The following is a 20489-nucleotide window of genomic DNA, read 5'->3' as shown; positions in this document are numbered from 1 at the left end:
AACTTATGTACATTTGCAAAGAGAACATTACTGAAAACGTAGTAAGTTATTTTTCTTGGGGTTTAAACTGTTGTCATTAAGATGTAGGAGTCTGACAATCTTAACCAAGCTCATTCACACAATGGTAGTTTTAGGAGCACCATCAATACCTCACCTAGTGGAGTGCAGAAACAAAACGTTAGACACACTTTAAACATTCAAAAGCTTTATTGAAACCTGAAACAAAACCAGACAGTAATGTGATTTTACAGGTTGGTCTTGTCTACATACTAGAATGATTCAACTACAGGTGCAAAGGACAGATAAGCACTAACCTATACATCTCTACACTAGGAAGAAACAAGCATGTGTGACAGGTTTAGAGTTCAATAGAGAAACAATAATCCCAAGACCATGAAACTATTTTATTATATGCTCCAGCTACCGAGGGGTTTAACGATCCCACAAAATAAACCATTAAAATAACCTACATAAGTGTATATAAAGGTTTGAATGAACAAACTAAAGTCAAATTTTCCTCATGACAGGAAATGTCTCCAGATTTCAAAATACTGTCCTGGAACTGATTTACTAATCACCTTTTTCAGAGAAAGTCTAAATGGGAAAATAATCACTTATGTACAAACTAGCTAAAGCTGAAGAACAAAAAGCACATCTGAATGAGCTGAGAAAAAAAAGTTGTTGAGAAACGGTAGCACCTGCCTCGTACACCGAAAGGCAAAATAACACATTCATACACTGAAAAGACTCATTCGAAGCTCACTATACTAAGAAAGCCGGTTTGTACAATAATGAAATAACCTTTACGTTGGAGGACAATATGCTGAAAAGGTTAACTGTTGACAGCGCTGGATATGTGTTTTGTGGGAAAAGCAACATGAAACAAATTAGACGGCACATCAATGAAAATGCTTTCATCACCTACAAACTATTACATTTCAGCGTATTCCACTTCAATTGTGGTCTAACTACTCAAATGACAATCTGCATTTGTACAGCTATTTTAATGCTTAAACAAATCCTTTCAAAGCACTGATGTCAAACTGCTTGTTAGTCAGGCAAGTTAATTATTGGAATGTTGAATGTCCACAACAAATCATCTGACTTCTTATTTTTAACGCTCACCAATCTAACGAAACACTTCTGGATTTATGTCAGCTAAAGCCAAGATTTCAAGCACAGTACTCCAGAATCTCAAAACCTGACGAGCTAAATCCTAACACAACTGACTTTTCTGGTTGATGTTGGGGATTGTATGCATGTGTGGTGAGGGCTAGCCCCAGCTTTACTTCCTTTGTGAGCTTGGAGGGGGTGGGGAAGCAAACTGGAAGGGCGAGTGCCCCATTAATCCCATCATGGGCTTGGCTGGGGTAAACTTCTGGGCCATGAGGGGCTGCGGCCCTGAGGAGGGTGGAGGGGGCTTACTGGACCTGCTGACTGAACCAAACTGCCCCGCTGACTGATCTTGCCCCCCATTGCTGCTCCCGGACTTGTACTGGCTGTAGGAGGAGCTGGAGCCATAGCTGCGGCTGTCTCTCCTGTCCCTGTAGGAAGAGGACGACCTGTCCCCGGCGCGGCTGCTCCCTCCATCTCGGCTGTCGCGGCTGAAGCTGCTGCTGCTCCCCGTGCCGCTGCTGCTCCCCCGGCTGTCCTTGCTGCTTACGGTGCGCATGCGCCGGTTGCACTCATCCTGATACATCAGGTTGGGGTTGCTGGCGTTGGAGCCGTTGCCACGGAAACGTGACCTGCCTCCTGCATTCCAAAGAGAGAAGATGAAGTCAGTTATAAAATGCTGCAAATACCTGGACACACTGACACGTACTGTAAAAAACTAGCTTGTTCAACGTACAATGAAGAAACCTCAAGTCAACAGCCCACTGTCAATCACTTCAACAAATATCTAGAGGGGCAACTCTTTCCCCCGAAGGCTCTCCCTCATTCTCTCACCTCCTCCACGGCCAGTGTTGACCAGTTGCAGCAGCTTGGGGTTTATGGCCTGCCGGGCCTCCTCTAGAACACGGATGAGCTCACGGGCCTGACGAAGGTTGCCCGGAGTGAAGAATGTGTAGGCTGTACCCTTGTTGGTGCTACGGGCCGTACGGCCGATACGGTGGATGTAGTCCTCAGAGGAGTTTGGGTAGTCATAATTGATGACAAATTTGACATCCTCCACATCTTGGGTTAGGAGTTGGGTAGGGAGGGAGAAGAGACAAGGACAAGTTAGGAAAAGCAGCATTGATTGATAGAAACATTTCACAACAATATGCCACCTGTGGAAAGGTCAGGGAGAGGAATGGAGAGGTCATTTATTCCTATTTTAAGATATTTGCTTTGTGCACCAAGCAAAACTAGACATGTACTTGGTACAGACAATACCCATAGACAGATCTAACTCTGAAACCTCGCTTACCTGTCTAGTGAACAATGTAATCGGTACATAATGCAGAAACACAAATCCTACTTACCCCAACATAACTACAATACTTTCAATATTATTTGCTAACCAATACACTATGTTCCTCGAAAAATACAATGGGCTCCTCAGTATTCCAGTCACTATATATTTCAAATGCTTTTTGTCAAGCACTGAATATACCGCTTCTTCATGACCAAAACGTTACAATAAGAGCCAACCAATACCAGATAGACTAAATCATTTACAAATAGGGTTTGAACATCCCCATTTTGAGTGGGGCTGAAACTCCAAATAAATAAACGGGGTACATCTGTATCCATTGACAAAACGGGCAACGGGTAAGATTTCTTTAAAGGGTGGAATTTAACTTTTTTTTAAAAGTCTGTTTCTCATTACAGTTGACATAGGGCTCTGAAAACACTGCTGTGGGTTAAAAATGTCTCTTTCTTACGGACCGATGAGGTGGATGGGAACAGGGAAGGTGGGGTGAGGTACTTACCCTGTATTAGAGATGACTTACAAGGTTAGTGCCCTCTGTCCCCCCCGACCAGTCCTGGGAGGTCTGTAGGGGTAGGAGAGTGAGGAGGACAACATGGGTCCTCCCCCCTCCCATCACTCCTCCACACATCCCTCCTAACTGGAGTGGCAGAGCCAGAACCCAGGCTGGACTGGGTCTGACACCACCCCCTTGCTCTGCCTCTTCATGTCATCAGGGGCATGAATAGGGGAAATTGGGCTACTGTTTCTGTACTGTTGGGTACTTCAATGTGACTTCAGGGGTCTAAATATGGACTTCCTGTAACTACCTGTATGGTAAGCATCCTCTCCTGTTTCTAGCAAATACCTGATGTTTAATTCTAGTTTGGGGGATATTTTCTGGGGTTGTTGTTGAGATTATCCAAGGTCTTTGGTAGAAATCTGTTCAGAGGAGACAAATGGAAGAGACCCAGGGAAGTCCCCCCGAGTCCTTCCCAGACTGACAGCGTGTCCAGGAGCCCAGGGGTTCAAGTGCAGTAACAAGAAACAGACACTGGGGTGGCGATGTGGAGGTTTTGGGGAGCTAAAATACTCAACATTAAGGGGCTTTGCCAGGGAAAATGAGCATTTGTAGAGGGGCGAATATAGAGATGTTGTCAGGACATGATTCTGACTGGGGTTTGCTGAGTGCAGGTAGAACGTTTCCATTTTTCTGAATCATTTCTACAGGTCTGGGTTGTCTTTGCATGATGCACACAAAGAGTCATTTGATATTTGAAGTAAAGAGATGAAAGCATGAAAGATTTGGGAAGAAGGCCAAGGGATCACATGACCAAGGTCAGAATAAGCATAGGTTGAGGTAGAAAGAGAATGCATCTCTAAACAGTGGACTATGAACAGGTAAATGGACAGTGTAAAGTGAGATAGATTAAGGGGTGGGCAGAGAGAAGGCGGAATAGAGAGAGACAGCGAGGGGGGGGGGGGGGGGGGGGGGGGGGGGGTACAGAGAGGCTCCTTCAGGCCAGGACTCCTGCCAGCCAGGACCAGACATGACGCCCGCAGAGGGAGAGGCCGGCACAGCCAGTGGTGGGGGTGTCAGGCTGCATAGGGGGCTGCAGGGGCAGTTTAGAGGGGAGCCTCCAGCAAAGCGACAAATGCTCCGGCCTGCCGCCTTTTACTGTCTTCTTGTAACGCACCACTGTATCTATTAACCTCTGGGGAAAGGATTTGTCTACATTTAAGACTAGCTATACTGTATGCTAGAATTACTCGAAGAATGTTTCTGGCAAACTACTTGTCAATCAATTGATCTCCAATGATGCCAAGCCTCATTTAGTATCTTCAAATATGGCTAACTAGGGCTTTTTGAAAACGCTCCATATTAGCAAAGGAAATGGAGAAATCCTCTGAAAACGTTAAAGCTGTTTAGTGAAACAAACCTGCTTAGCATTGTGTATCTATATTAGTGTCATTTATGAAAGGAACTACATATGGCGCGTTACTGTTGCAGGCTGGTGGCATAGCTTGTGGGAGGCCGCCCCCCTCTTGGCCCTCTGAGCTGACCGCCCCGCCCCAGTTTAAAATTTGGAATCCCAGCAGAACCCTTCCTCCCCCCCCTCTGTCGTCCAGGCAGTCAGTTTGCTGGAAGGGGGAGAGTTTTTTTGAGGGCTCTGTTCTGGGTTTTCGGAGAGATGTCTGTGTCTGTGATTGATAAATCAGGCCTCCTCTCCCCTGTGTTTCTCTCCGCAACCCAGGCTCGATTAGTCATGCCTAGGTCCGGCTGCAGGCTCCAGTGGGCCTGTGCGCTTCTAGTGCCGGAAGAGAGACTTGGAAACAAAACAAAAACAAAATGAAAGAAAATAAATGAACACAGAAACAAAACAAAATTTGGTTATAAAAATTGATTGCCATAAGGGGGTGCATCACTCTCCATACCCGTTATTTTAAGTTCATACTTCACACACTGACAAAAGGTATCTCAAATTACTATATGTTTTTAGATCTACTGAATGGTTGGATTTTCTCTAGCCCTGTTATTCAAGGGACCTGGCATTCCACAAAGAAAAATTAGTTCCAGAAATAAGGCATACTTCTTAAATACATACTCTGTATCTAAGAAGTACTACTGACAAGAAAGTCACACTTCATATTAAACAAAGTGGCAACAGTACTCACAGAAATCTGCTTCAATGTGTTTTGTGGAGGCCATTTCATGAATTCAATAAATCTATACATTTCTTGGGTTTCTTACATGCAATGAGGCTAGTATACTGTACATCTAAGAACAAGTAGGTGTCATACTCATAGCCCATTGAGGGACTATGTCTGTGTTTGTATTCATGCCGAGAGACTGTGCTTTTATTCTGAGCACACAGTACATACCCAAACCACGTGAGGCCACATCAGTAGCAATAAGAATAGGAGCCTTGCCACTACGGAACTCTATAGAAGGAGAGAGGAAATGCCAAGAGATCAGCTGAGGGACACAAAGGAAGGCGTCACGGAAACAACCAATACCAATTAGCCCTATAGTAGCCCATATAATACACCTAATAAACCACGTCTTACCTGTCAGCACCCAGTCTCTCTCTGGCTGAGTCTTGTCACCATGGATACACATCGCTGGCCACCTGAGGAGTAAACCAACCTGTCAGCTTGATGATCAGAGAACTGGGAATTGTTATGAAGTAGTACAACCCCATGACCAGAAGTATTTTATATTCAATCAATCAATTAATTACTCCCCGAGTGTGTGTTCCTTTCCCTCGCTCACCCATCACGTCTCATTCTGCGGGTCAGATCATCGCAGCGTTTCTTGGTCTCCACAAAGATGATGGTCTTGTTCTCCTTCTCAGCCATGATCTCCTCCATCAGCTGGAGCAGCCTGGGGAGAAGGAGCGCGAACATGTTAGCCAATGGAGAGTTAGTTACATCGGTCTACGACCAAGCCTCATCAGTCTACATCAACACAGTCCAATTCACTAACGCTAATGTTTCAGTGGAGTAGAGTGAAGTCTTAGCCTCACTTGTTGTCCTTCTCACTCTCCGTGCACACGTCCACAATCTGCAGGATGTTGTGGTTGGCGCTCAGCTCCAGGGCTCCCACGTTGATCTGGACATAGTCCTTCAGGAAGTCCTCTGCTAGCTGCCGCACGTCCTTGGGCCAGGTGGCACTCCACATCAGGGTCTGTCTGTCAGGCTGGGATGAGAGCAGCATTAGAAACTCTTGATAAAGAACATTTTGCAGTAGCTAGCAGCAGTATCAGATGTTTTATTACAGTACAGCAGCAGTTTGGGGATATAGGCTAGGAACCACTAGCCATTTGGAATAAACAATTTGTAGTAGTCCATCTACAGACATATACACTCAGTGTACAAAACATTAGGAACACCATCCTAATATTGAGTGGCAACCCCTTTTGCCCGCAGAACAGCCATAATTCATCAGGGCATGGACTACAAGGTGTCGAGACCGCTCCACAGGGACTCTACTGTGTTAAGTTGGTTGGATGTCCTTTGGGTGGTGGATCATTCTTGATAGACACGGGAAACAGTTGAGCGTGAAAAACTTAGCAGCGTTACAGTTCTTGACACATTCAAACCGGTGCGCCAGGCACCTACTACCATACCCTGTTCAAAGGCACTTAAATATTTTGTCTTGCCCCTTGAACCTCTGAATGGTACACATACACAATCCATGTCACAATTGTCACAAGGCTTAAAAGTCCTTCTTAAACCTGTCGCCTCCCCTTCATCTACACTGATTATAGCGAATGACATCAATAAGGGGTCATAGACTGACCAGGTGAAAACTATGTCATGGAAAGAGCACAGTCCATCACTGTAAGATGTGATACTGATATTGTACATGGTTATACTATGTAAAAGTTAATGGTGCAACACTAATAAATCTAATATTATTTTATAACAAATGCTCTTTCTCCCGCATTGGATACAGTCGCTGTCCGCGGTTCTGAAACAATCTTCAGTGTGCTGTAGAATTGGCACCTTTCCCTATGTTGCTATGTGCATAATAGCAAGTTAACCAGCATATTGGGATGGAGAACAATACGGCAGAGGCAGCAGCAGCAACGAGGAAACAGCCTTAACCTGATTGTCTAAGAAAATGGAGGAAACCCCAACTTAATTAGTTCTATAATCAATATCCTAACTGTTAAATGTGCCTGGCTTTATAAATCATCCGTACATAACTACAGAAATAAGACCGATCTTGCTTCTGTTGCCTGTTGGAGTGTTTGTTTCATAGCCTAATGATTCCATGAGCACCAAGCCTCATGCAATGGCAACATGTCGGATAAAGCAATTTCACAGATTCGGCTGTTTTTATTCTTTGCTATGCTACAATAAAGGCGTTACAATTGTTTTCCTGTTAGATCACTTATTTAGTGTGGTTTACACTGTTCCAACAGGCAGAAAAATGTGATTGTAATCTCACAGCACCTGTTTGTCACACATAATACGCACGCAGCTCTCGCTCCTATACCCTCCTTTTTATTGATCTCCTTCTTATTGATATTACAATTATTAGTAATGTCGTTATCATTAGTAGGCTTAACCACTATCGAGCTGTAGGCCTAAGTGCGCATACTGTTTAGTCTTAACACCGTAACTTACTTAGGCCTGTATTTCAATATCTCAGTCAATCAATCAATCATTCATTCATGTCATCACACAGCATACAATACATTCATGTTTTGAAATGCAATCAAGCATTTTAGCTTTCAAATTAAATAACAACGGGAGCTTTCAATGATTAGTCTAAACAATAAATAAAACGCAATTTACGAATGCATGAAACCGGTTTTAGTCTGCTGTAATAAAGGCTTTATATATTTTTCCCCCGTTAGATCAGTTTCTGTTTACACAGTTCCAAATGGTCAGGAAAGGTAATAATATTGTAATCTAACAGCAACTGTTATAGCCAATTTATTGATGTGATTATGATAGGCTATAGGTCAGGCCCTATTGGTCACATGCATGCGATGCTTACATGTTTCACTTAAACTTCTTAGGGATCGGCGCCCCGTCAACAGGACAGTTGTAAATCATGCAGCGCCTTGTGTCGCCATTGCAGATTTTAGAGAAAAACAACAAATGTCGGTACATATAAGTGTCTTATATCGGCTGAAAGCTTAAATTCTTGTTAATATAGTACAGTAGCTATTACTGCGGGAAGAAATGCCATGCTATTGTTTGAGGAGAGCTCCTAACAACAAAACACTTTTTTCACCGCGATAGGTTTGATAAATTCACCTCTGAAGGTGAAATGTGTACTTCCATTCTGAAATCTTCCTCTGGTTTATCATCCAAAGGGTCCCAGAGATAACATGAAGTGTAATTTTGTTAGATAAAATCCTTTTTCATATCTTAAAAAGGTCCATATAGCATGTATGATTGATTTTGTATTTCCACTTGTTTAATTTGCAAAGAAAGGGATCTGTGAAAATCTCATCCTAAACGTTGTTTCAACCAGTCAAATCGCGTTAATATGTATTCCTCAGAGATCCTACAACGTAACAAGACTTCACTATATTATTAGGGGTGTAGAATATCCTATAGGACACCATATTTGGTCAGAGAGCGACACCTTCATGGCACGACGATGACACGGGCGATCTTCACTTGAACGACTCTAACTTTGTCAAATAAGCACCAATCGGAGTCAAACAAAGCTAGCTAGATAGCCAATGAGCTGGGCTTTATGGGAGTACCATGTATCTGTCGGAAAATGTAGCTACAAACCTTGTACGACAGCATGCCTTCTCATTTTGGACAAAAATGATAAGAATATTCAGAGTTATGAAGTTATGAAAACTGGTTGTTTTGCAAATGTTGAACTTATAATATGGCTACTAATACTGGAAAAGCTATATCAAAGTCCAAGTATACAGATGTTATGATATTCTTGCAGAAAAATGTCATATGAAAGCAAATGTCTCCTTCACGATTGGCCCAAATGTACCTGGGTGACTTCACACTAAATGTCATGTAGTTTGCTCATACTTCAAGTTATCCGTCTGAAACTTTGCACATACACTGCTGTCATCTTGTGGACACCATCGGAATTACAACCAGAGTGATGGCTGGAAGTGCGACCTTTCTGTTGCATTTCAAAATTTTCTTTTACCACATCTATTGTGCTATATTATCTTACATTCACATTTCTACAAACTTCAAGGTGTTTCCTTTCAAATGGTACCAAGAAAATGCATATCCTTGCTTCAGGGCCTGAGCTACAGACAGTTAGATTTGGGTATGTCATTTAGGCAAAAATTGAAAAAAAGGGGGCTATCCCTAAAAGAGTGAGGGTTGAGGGAATATTTTTCCTAAACAAATTAGGGATTTCGGTAACAGAACTTTCGGTCAGAAACTAAATTGCTGAAATTACATTACAGCTTCAGCATGGACAGTGCAATTAACACTTGCTGTGCTGTGGTGCCTTTTTGCTACATTAGGGAGGAGAGCGAGACAATGTGAGCCAGTCATGTGTCTTAATTATTTAATCAAACAGTTTACTTAAAGCATCAGACAAGCTCAGTGCATACAGTGCCTTGCAAAAGTATTCATCCCCCTTGGCGTTTTTCCTATTTTGTTGCATTACAACCTGTAATTTAAATGGATTTTTATTTGGATTTCATGTAATGGACATACACAAAATAGTCCAAATTGGTGAAGTGAATTGAAAAAAATTACTTATTTCAAAGAATTCAAAAGAACACAAAACAGAAAAGTGGTTTGTGCATATGCATTCACCCCCTTTGCTATGAAGCCCCTAAATAAGATCTGGTGCAACCAATTACCTTCAGAAGTCACATAATTAGTTAAATAAAGTCCACCTGTGGGCAATCTAAATGTCACATGATCTCAGTATATAGTCTCCAAAGCCTACAACACCACTAAGCAAGCGGTGCCATGAAGACAAAGGAGCTCTCTAAACAGGTCAGGGACAAAGTTGTGGAGAAGTACAGATCAGGGTTGGGTTATAAAAAAATCAGAAACTTTGAACATCCCACTGAGCATCATTAAATCCGTTATTTAAAAAATTGAAAGAATATGGCACCACAAGAGGGCCGCCCACCAAAACTCACAGACCAGGCAAGGAGGGCATTAATCAGAGACAACAAAGAGACCAAAGATAACCCAGAAGGAGCTGCAAAGCTCCACAGCTGAGATCGGAGTATCTGTCCATAGGACAAGTTTAAGCAGTACACTCCACAGAGCTGGGCTTTACGGAAGAGTGTCCAGAAAAAAAAATTCTTAAAGAAAAAAATAAGCAAACACGTTTGGCGTTCGCCAAAAGGCATGTGGGAGACTCCCCAAACATACTCTGGTCAGATGAGACTAAAATGTAGCTTTTTGGCCATCAAGGAAAACGCTATGTCTGGCGCAAATCTCATCACCACGAGAACACCATCCACACAGTGAAGCATGGTGGTGGCAGCATCATGCTGTGGGGATCCTTGAGGGAAACCTGTTTCAGTCTTCCAGAGCTTTGAGACTGGGACGGAGGTTCACCTTCCAGCAGGACAATGACCCTAAGCATACTGCTAAAGCAACACTCAAGTGGTTTAAGGGGAAACATTTAAATGTCTTGGAATGACCTAGTCAAATGCCAGACCTCAATCCAATTGAGAATCTGTGGTATGACTTAAAGATTGCTATACACCAGCGGAACCCATCCAACTTGAAGGAGCTAGAGCAGTTTAGCCTTGAATGGGCAAAAATCCCAGTGGCTAGATGGCCAAATCCCAGTGGCCAAGCTTATAGAGACATAAGAGACTCTGTGAATAGTTATGCACGCTCAAGTTCTGTTTTTTGGGGTCTTATTTCTTGTTTGTTTAACAATAAAACATATTTTGCATCTCCAAAGTGGTAGGCATGTTGTGTAAATCAAATTATACAAACCCCCTAAAAATCAATTTTAATTCCAGGTTGTAAGGCAACAAAATAGGAAAAATGCCAAGGGGGTGAATACTGTCGCAAGCCACTGTATGTAGTTGAGTTTATTCAAACACAGTGTGTGTATCTACACTGCACAAAAAAATAAAGGGAACACTTAAACAACACAATGTAACTCCAAGTCAATCACACTTCTGTGAAATCAAACTGTCCACTTAGGAAGCAACACTGATTGACAATAAATTTCACATGCTGTTGTGCAAATGGAATAGACAACAGGTGGAAATTATAGGCAATTAGCAAGAAACCCCCAATAAAGGAGTGGTTCTGCAGGTGGGGACCACAGACCACTTCTCAGTTCCTATGCTTCCTGGCTGATGTTTTGGTCACTTTTGAATGCTGGCGGTGCTTTCACTCTAGTGGTAGCATGAGACGGAGTCTACAACCCACACAAGTGGCTCAGGTAGTGCAGCTCATCCAGGATGGCACATCAATGCGAGCTGTGGCAAGAAGGTTTGCTGTGTCTGTCAGCGTAGTGTCCAGAGCATGGAGGTGCTACCAGGAGACAGGCCAGTACATCAGGAGACGTGGAGGAGGCCGTAGGAAGGCAACAACCCAGCAGCAGGACTGCTACCTCCGCCTTTGTGCAAGGAGGAGCAGGAGGAGCACTGCCAGAGCCCTGCAAAATGACCTCCAGCAGGCCACAAATGTGCATGTGTCTGCTCAAACGGTCAGAAACAGACTCCATGAGGGTGGTATGAGGGCCCAACGTCTATAGGTGGGGGTTGTGCTTACAGCCCAACACCGTGCAGGACGTTTGGCATTTGCCAGAGAACACCAAGATTGGCAAATTTGCCACTGGCGCCCTGTGCTCTTCATAGATGAAAGCAGGTTCACACTGAGCACGTGACAGACGTGACAGTCTGGAGACGCCGTGGAGAACGTTCTGCTGCCTGCAACATCCTCCAGCATGACCGGTTTGGCGGTGGGTCAGTCATGGTGTGGGGTGGCATTTCTTTGGGGGGCCGCACAGCCCTCCATGTGCTCGACTGCCATTATGTACCGAGATGAGATCCTCAGACCCCTTGTGAGACCAATGCTAGACCTCATGTTGCTGGAGTGTGTCAGCAGTTCCTGCAAGAGGAAGGCATTGATGCTATGGACTGGCCCGCCCGTTCCCCAGACCTGAATCCAATTGAGCACATCATGTCTCGCTTTGTTGTCAGCACATTCAACTATGTAAAGAAAAAAGTATTTAATAAGAATATTTCATTCATTCAGATCTAGGATGTGTTATTTTAGTGTTCCCTTTATTTTTTTGAGCAGTGTATATATGGAAAATTAATTAAAAAATTTCAACCAATCGATTGGTCGAAGGAACACGACAACTCTCGGTCAATCAATATTTTTTTTGTAGTGAGGGACAGCCCTACTCTGTGTATATGGTCTTAGGCAGGCCTGAAATGCGTCAATGTGTAGCTAATGCATTGGAAAGAGGTGAGGTAATAACAGCTGTAAAATGAGGGTCACTTTGCTTGAGTGACTAGAGAACCCTGCTCACCCTAATCTGGTCAACAATCTTGCGGATCTGAGGCTCAAAGCCCATGTCCAGCATCCTGTCAGCCTCGTCCAGCACCAAGTAGGTGCAGCGCCGTAGGTTGGTCTTCCCTGCCTCCAGGAAGTCAATGAGACGACCCGGGGTGGCGATGCAGATCTCAACACCTGGGAGGGAGAAAGAGAGCAGGGTAGATTTCTCTGGTTTAGACAGACATGCGCAATGGAAAAGAGTATGGATTTTCTTCAGCATATAGGTTATAGTGACTAGTGTGTAGGCCTTTTTCCAGAGGAGCCTCGTTACCTCTCTCCAGGTCACGGATCTGGGGTCCCTTGGGAGCTCCCCCATAGACACAGGTGCTCTTGATGCGTGACGACTTGCCGTATTCATGCGCCACTTGCTGAACCTGCTGGGCCAGCTCTCGAGTTGGTGCCAGAACCAAACACTGCACAGAGACAGGACAGGGATAGAAAAAAACACTCCCTGAATATAATACATTTTGGAAGTGGCTGATATCCATACATCTAAACAATCATAGGAAACATGCTGTAAGATTCATCCAAAATGGATTACTTACGATTGGTCCGTCTCCTCTTTCTAGGTAGGGCTGGTGGTTAATGTGCACAATGGCAGGCAGGAGATACTGAGGAGATACAACAACAAGGGTATAAACGCCCCACATCAAGCAGGAAAGATGAATAATTCCACCGTAACCAATATTCAATGAATAGGATGAAAAAAGGAACACTTGTGGACATTCTCATGATGTGCCATTACTGTCACAATGTAAGAAATCAACATTTGCAGCATATTTCTTAGACAATTACTCTTTTGGATGGCCATTTCTAAAAAGTCAGTATGGAAAATGTTCACATTCATTTGTCCACTGTAAAACAGTATATCTGCAGGTATATCATATTGGTACGTTTTGCCCCCTCAAAAAATCTTAATCGGTATCGGACCCCCAAAAACACATATCGGTCAGGCTCTAGAATGCAGACAAGATAACTGAGGATATTGTATGGCAGTCAACACAGGGGTATGTGTAAAAATGAGCAGAAAGAAATTAATAAAAATGTCTACAGATATGAACAGTGTGCATGCTACTATTGTTCCTAAGTGTTGCTGTAACTTTTTGTTCATCCTGTTCTGTTAATGTGAATGTATGATGACGGAGCTACAGCTGCATCTCACCGATAAGGTTTTCCCAGAACCTGTCTGTGCGATGCCCACCATGTCCCTGCCACTCAGGGCCAGAGGGAAGCCTTGTGCCTGGATAGCTGTGGGCTCCTTAAAGTTCTGCTGCATCAGCACATCCATCACATACTCTGGGTGAAGTGGATAAGAACATCTTATAAGCATAACTAAATAACTATAAATTGCATTGGTTAACAAATCTAAGGTTCAGTTGTCCACATCACCAGCCAGAATAGATTTTTCCCCAGAGGTGAAAACGATATGCATACTCACAATGACGCCAGGGCAGTTCAGTTGTACTGAAAAGATGTTGTACTTACGGGGAAAATGGGCCTGGGAGAAGCTACTGACAGGCTTCGGGCAGCCTGACCCCCTGATAGTGATCTCCTTCTTCCTGCGAAACTCCTCCAAGTCATACTGAAAGACAGAAAACAATATCTGTCCACCAATAGTGTCAAGGGTGGCACATCTGGCAACAACTGCAGAATAAGTCAATAAGAGCGTAGGGTAGTGCTGTTCAATCTTAGTGGAGACCAAGAGTGTGCAGACTGCCCAGCACAAATAAAACAGATTCACTAAACATCAAACCCTTGATTAGTTGAATCAGATGTCATAGTTGGCCTACTGGAATGTTCTGTAAGAAATGCACAAACACTTGTGGTTCTCCATGACTGAAGCACACTGGTGTGGGGAAATACCTGGCTCATGCGCTGGACATCTGGATGTTCATTGTAAAAGTTCTTCTCAAACTTTGGAAGCTCGTTTAGGTCCCATTTCTTCTTGCGCAAACGCTCCCCTGGGTTCCCAAACTTCTTGTTGGGAGGGGGACCTCTGCTAGACCCAAAACGAGGACTCCTAACAAGATGACAAGCACATTGATTAGTATTTGAATACCTCAAGCTAGACTCACTGTACACAACATTTGCCAAGGACAGAAAGAATTGGAGGGATCACATTTTGTCCATTGGTCCCAAAGGGTATGAAGAGGATTACATAGCAAGCTAGCTAAGTAGCTGGTCTTTATAGATTCATTGTAGCTATCCATCTTTGGTTAGATATTCTTGTTAGCTAAAGTGAATAGAGATTTACAGTGCCTTGCGAAAGTATTCGGCCCCCTTGAACTTTGCGACCTTTTGCCACATTTCAGGCTTCAAACATAAAGATAGAAAACTGTATTTTTTTGTGAAGAATCAACAACAAGTGGGACACTATCATGAAGTGGAACGACATTTATTGGATATTTCAAACTTTTTTAACAAATCAAAAACTGAAAAATTGGGCGTGCAAAATTATTCAGCCCCTTTACTTTCAGTGCAGCAAACTCTCTCCAGAAGTTCAGTGAGGATCTCTGAATGATCCAATGTTGACCTAAATGACTAATGATGATAAATACAATCCACCTGTGTGTAATCAAGTCTCCGTATAAATGCACCTGCACTGTGATAGTCTCAGAGGTCCGTTAAAAGCACAGAGAGCATCATGAAGAACAAGGAACACACCAGGCAGGTCCGAGATACTGTTGTGAAGAAGTTTAAAGCTGGATTTGGATACAAAAAGATTTCCCAAGTTTTAAACATCCCAAGGAGCACTGTGCAAGCGATAATATTGAAATGGAAGGAGTATCAGACCACTGCAAATCTACCAAGACCTGGCCGTCCCTCTAAACTTTCAGCTCATACAAGGAGAAGACTGATCAGAGATGCAGCCAAGAGGCTCATGATCACTCTGGATGAACTGCAGAGATCTACAGCTGAGGTGGGAGACTCTGTCCATAGGACAACAATCAGTCGTATATTGCACAAATCTGGCCTTTATGGAAGAGTGGCAAGAAAGCCATTTCTTAAAGATATCCATAAAAAGTGTTGTTTAAAGTTTGCCACAAGCCACCTGGGAGACACACCAAACATGTGGAAGAAGGTGCTCTGGTCAGATGAAACCAAAATTGAACTTTTTGGCAACAATGTAAAACGTTATGTTTGGCGTAAAAGCAACACAGCTGAACACACCATCCCCACTGTCAAACATGGTGGTGGCAGCATCATGGTTTGGGCCTGCTTTTCTTCAGCAGGGACAGGGAAGATGGTTAAAATTGATGGGAAGATGGATGGAGCCAAATACAGGACCATTCTGGAAGAAAACCTGATGGAGTCTGCAAAAGACCTGAGACTGGGACGGAGATTTGTCTTCCAACAAGACAATGATCCAAAACATAAAGCAAAATCTACAATGGAATGGTTCAAAAATAAACATATCCAGGTGTTAGAATGGCCAAGTCAAAGTCCAGACCTGATTCCAATCGAGAATCTGTGGAAAGAACTGAAAACTGCTGTTCACAAATGCTCTCCATCCAACCTCACTGAGCTCGAGCTGTTTTGCAAGGAGGAATGGGAAAAAATGTCAGTCTCTCGATGTGCAAAACTGATAGAGACATACCCCAAGCGACTTACAGCTGTAATCGCAGCAAAAGGTGGCGCTACAAAGTATTAACTTAAGGGGGCTGAATAATTTTGCACGCCCAATTTTTCAGTTTTTGATTTGTTAAAAAAGTTTGAAATATCCAATAAATGTCGTTCCACTTCATGATTGTGTCCCACTTGTTGTTGATTCTTCACAAAAAAATACAGTGTTATATCTTTATGTTTGAAGCCTGAAATGTGGCAAAAGGTCGCAAAGTTCAAGGGGGCCAAATACTTTCACAAGGCACTGTAGCTATCTTGACTGGAAACACGATGATGAATTGTATTGAATTCTACATCGGCCAAAAATGTGTGTTTGGATCAGGAAAGTTTCCACTCACAACCTCTACAAACCAGCATGTTGAATAAAATGACATTGAAACATAATCTACCGGTTACCACTGTTGGTCCATTTTACAGTGGGAACGCAAGACAATGGAAAGTATTCAGACCCCTTGATTTTGTTACGTTACAGCCTTATTCTAAAATCAATCTACACACAATACCCCATAATGACAAAGAGAAAACTGTTTTTGAGAAATGTTTGCTAATTTAGACAAAATAAAAACAGAAATACCTTATTTATAAGTATTTAGACCCTTTGCTATGAGACTCGAAACTGAGCTCAGGTCAAATCAAATCAAATGTTATTCGTAACATGCACCGAATACAACAGGTATTACAGATCTCACAGTTATTATTATAGACCTTAGTGAAATTCTTACTTACAAGCCCTTAACCAACAATGCAGTTTTAAGAATACACCTAAAAAAATTAAGAGATAGGAATAACTAATAATTAAAGAGCAGCAGTAAATAACAATAGAGGAGCTATATACGGAGGTACTGGTACAGAGTCAACGCGCGGGGGCACCGGTGTCGAGGTAATTGAGGTAATATGTACATGTAGGTAGTTATTAAGGTGACAATGCATAGATAATAACAGAGTAGCAGCAGCGTAGAAGGGGGGGCAATGCAAATAGACTGGGTAGCCATTTGCATCCTGTTTCCATTGATCATCCTTGAGATGTTTCTACAACTTGATTGGAGTCCACCTGTGGTAAATTCAATTGATTGGACATGATTTGGAAAGGCACACACCTGTCTATATAAGGTCCCACAGTTAACAGTGCATGTCAGAGTAAAAAAAAACAATCATTGAGGTTGAAGGAAATGTCTGTAGAGCTCTGAGACAGGCTTGTGTTGGGGCACAGATCTGGGGAAGGGTACCAAAACATTCCTGCAGCATTGAAGGTCCCCAAGAACACAGTGGCCTCCATCATTCTTAAATGGAGTAAGTTTGGAACCACCAAGACTGTTCCTAGAGCTGGGCGCCCAGGCCAGACTGAGCAATCGGGGGAGAAGGGCCCAATGGTCACTGACAGAGCTCCAGAGTCCCTCTGTGGAGATGGGAGAACCTTCCAGAATGACAACCATCTCTGCAGCACTCCACCAATCAGGCCTTTATGGTAGAGTGTCTGGACAGAAGCCACTCCTCAGTAAAAGGCACATGACAGCCTGCTTAGTTTGCCAAAAGGCACCTAAAGGATGCAGCCCATGGGAAACAGGATTCTCTGGTCTGATGAATCCAACATTGAACTCTTTGGCCTGAAGTCAAGCCTCGGGTCTGGATGAAACCCGGCACCATCCCTTCGGTGAAGCATGGTGGTGGCAGCATCCTGCTGCGGGAATGTTTTTCAGTGGCAGGGACTGGGACACTAGTCAGGATCAAGAGAAAGATGAACGGAGCAAAGTACAGAGAGATCCTTGATTTAAACCTGCTCAGGTGATAGAAATCTGAACGCACTAGCAACGCTTTGAAAAGTTAGCGTGAGCTTTCCTGTGGATATATTGTCGACTCTCACATTCCTACCTGCAAAAGAACCAACCGGTAAAGTAAGCTAAAATATAATTTCATTCAACATTCTGGCTTGCAGAGGTCGTATGAGGAAACGTTCCTGATTCAAACGCTAATTTATGCCGACGTAGAAATCAATGCATCTAATCTTCGGGTTTCCAGGTAAATAGCGAACTGCCTGACTTACCCCCTGTCGCGACCACGGTCCCTGTCTCGATCTCCATACGATGAACCGCCCCTCATTTTAGAAACCACTTGATTTCTACCTAGCTAGTTAGTTGGCTAAATATATATATATAATATATTTCTCCGCTGGAACAGGGGCAAGTTTTTGCAGGCAAGCCTTAGATTCTCGCGTTCAAAATGTCAAGCGATCAACGTTACAGTAACTCTAGCTAGTTAAGGCCCTTATTGTGTTAACATTAGCTGGCTAGCTATACAAAAATGTGAAACTGAGACATTTGTTTAAATATTATTGAACGAACGTGTATAAAGTGTTATTTTTGACAAATGAACAAGTATCTAGTTTTTGTTTTTACTACAAACCAACGCAAACAGGTGATAGCTAAACGTCTCGGAAACTGCAGCCAAATATTTATATACGCTGAGGCGAGTGTTGTTGTTATTAGCTTGAGCTAGCTAGAGTTCTCCTTCTATGGTATTACGGCGGTCCACAAACAACGTTGGAGGTGCATGCCTGCACCTACTGGATGGGGTGAAAACTGATAAGCTTTAACGCAAAAATAATATGGAGACGGGAAGGGTGAAACAATTTTACTTATAATATTCAAATGTAAATAAAACAAACTGTACTCCTTCAGTCTGATTCGAATGTATATTCAGATCCCTACAAAGGTTCAGTATATTCATTCAGTATTCCCTGTAACATTTAGGCTGTAAAGCCTTGGAGATCCAGAAATATGTTTGCCGTCATCACAATGAGGTCTAGTTTCTTCAAATTGTTTAAAAAAAATGTATTTGTTTGTCCAGTGCAATTTATCACTTGGGAAATAAACGCAACAAAGTCCACCTTCTTCACTGTTAGTGTTTCGGGATCCTTCTCCTAAACTGCATTCACTGCAGGCTGTGGGGCATCCACTGCCATCTTATCTCCCCTCTCTCTTTCAGCTAATTTCACTGCTTCCACATGGGAGACCTCCTGGATAGCCCTGATCCTAGCTACTGCGACCTCCTTCATCCTTACAGGGCACTCCAGGAACTTGGGAACATGATTCCCATCACAATTACAGCAATGTGCTTCATCTGACTCTTCAACTACAACATATTTATTCCTTCGACAAACACTTGTCATGTGTCCAATTATATTTTTTTTACAATTGTAACACTGTAGCAGCTTCTTCTACAGTCTCACCACATGTTTCACATACCCAAGTTTTACATGAGTCGGGAGAAACGCTTGATCAAAAGACAATAACAATAGGATTTCCTTTCTTTCGATCTATCATCTGGGTCAGACGACGTGCATCTACCACTTCAGATGTCCTACTCGGAAAATCATAGCTTTCCACATCATACGTTGACAGTTTGTAGAGCCACAGCGCTTCCTCCCTTTGTTCTTGTGACACACACAAAATCAACCAAATCAAATGTATTTATATAGCCCTTCGTACATCAGCTGATATCTCAAAGTGCTGTACAGAAACCCAGCCTAAAACCCCAAACAGCAAGCAATGCAGGTGTAGAAGCATGGTGGCTAGGAAAAACTCCCTAGAAAGGCCAAAACCTAGGAAGAAACTTAGAGGAACCAGGCTATGTGGGGTGGCCAGTCCTCTTCTGGCTGTGCCGGGGGGAGATTATAACAGAACATGGCCAAGATGTTCATAAATGACCAGCACGGTCCAATAATAATAAGGCAGAACAGTTGAAACTGAAGCAGCAGCACGGCCAGGTGGACTGGGGACAGGAGTCATCATGTCAGGTAGTCCTGAGGTATGGTCCTAGGGCTCAGGTCCTCCGAGAGGGAGAAAGAAAGAGAGAATTAGAGAGGGCACACTTAAATTCACACAGGACACCGAATAGGACAGGAGAAGTACTCCAGATATATAACAAAAAAAACAACATACCACTTCTGGTCACGCTGACCGACTCCACTTTTTCCAATACGTCCTTTACCATCTTTGAGACCACAAACGGGTTACCCAAAAAACATCCTTGCTGGTGAAACACACTCCAACAATAAATGTATCCAACTAGCCCTTTTAGCTCCATTCTTCTTTCTCACCGTTGTCCACCTATCATTCTCACCAACAAAATCAAACATTGCATCCGCTTCTGGCATTACACGACTAGGATAGATTGTAATTCATCCATCCACCTTCAGTATTCCTCCACTCCGGGAGCCTTTGTCCTTCTCGTCCTCTCATTATAGGTAGCTAACATCACCATTCCCTCAAGCCCTTGTCCTTGTTCTTCCAGCTCGCCATCCAGATCCATTGGAAACAAATTACCCCTTATTGACTCTGCTTCCCCTGTGCTAGCTAAAGTTCTTCTTTAAATTTGTATTGTATTGGCGGATCGCAACCAACTGAAAGGTAAATGCACCGCCATCTACAGTACTGGATTGTGAGGCCGGTCACAGCCTCCCTATTCA

The 20489-nt window shown here is 43.1% G+C and overlaps 1 protein-coding gene across 2 annotated transcripts; it reads right to left on the bottom strand.

Annotated features, from left to right (window-relative positions):
• Window positions 1–188: 188 nt before the first annotated feature.
• On the bottom strand, window positions 189–18693 carry LOC110486435 (putative ATP-dependent RNA helicase DDX17). 2 transcript variants are annotated; one of them, XR_016485970.1, is made up of 13 exons: window positions 18066–18693; window positions 14264–14420; window positions 13886–13982; window positions 13563–13696; window positions 12946–13011; window positions 12672–12813; window positions 12375–12535; window positions 5920–6092; window positions 5667–5777; window positions 5462–5523; window positions 5276–5335; window positions 1948–4719; window positions 189–1752 (listed from the first exon to the last, which is right to left on the bottom strand). XR_016485970.1 is itself a non-coding variant. In XM_021558038.3 (13 exons), the coding sequence occupies exons 1-13, from the start codon at window positions 18119–18121 to the stop codon at window positions 1286–1288; spliced, it is 1914 nt and encodes a 637-aa protein (XP_021413713.2). In that variant the 5' UTR covers window positions 18122–18683; the 3' UTR covers window positions 189–1285. The 2 variants fall into 2 exon arrangements, 1 of the variants encoding a protein (XP_021413713.2); XM_021558038.3 differs by having other exon boundaries at window positions 1948–2175; window positions 18066–18683.
• Window positions 18694–20489: the final 1796 nt, after the last annotated feature.

The sequence above is a fragment of the Oncorhynchus mykiss genome, chromosome 13 (assembly GCF_057628025.1).
Source record: "Oncorhynchus mykiss isolate SJ-2025 chromosome 13, ASM5762802v1, whole genome shotgun sequence".
NCBI lineage: Eukaryota > Metazoa > Chordata > Actinopteri > Salmoniformes > Salmonidae > Oncorhynchus > Oncorhynchus mykiss.
Note: the sequence above shows the minus strand (reverse complement) of the source record. Positions and strands in the feature narration are given on the sequence as shown.

What these genes read in the sequence shown, in the direction of transcription:
- LOC110486435 (XM_021558038.3), bottom strand. Translation starts at nt 18,121, where the DNA reads ATGAGGGGCGGTTCATCGTATGGAGATCGAGACAGGGACCGTGGTCGC. An exon ending in AAAGAGGAGACGGACCAATC is followed by an intron (nt 12,814 to 12,945) that starts GTAAGTAATCCA and finishes GTCTCTGTGCAG; the next exon opens with TGTTTGGTTCTGGCACCAAC. An exon ending in AGATTGTTGACCAGATTAGG is followed by an intron (nt 6,093 to 12,374) that starts GTGAGCAGGGTT and finishes CTCTCATCCCAG; the next exon opens with CCTGACAGACAGACCCTGAT.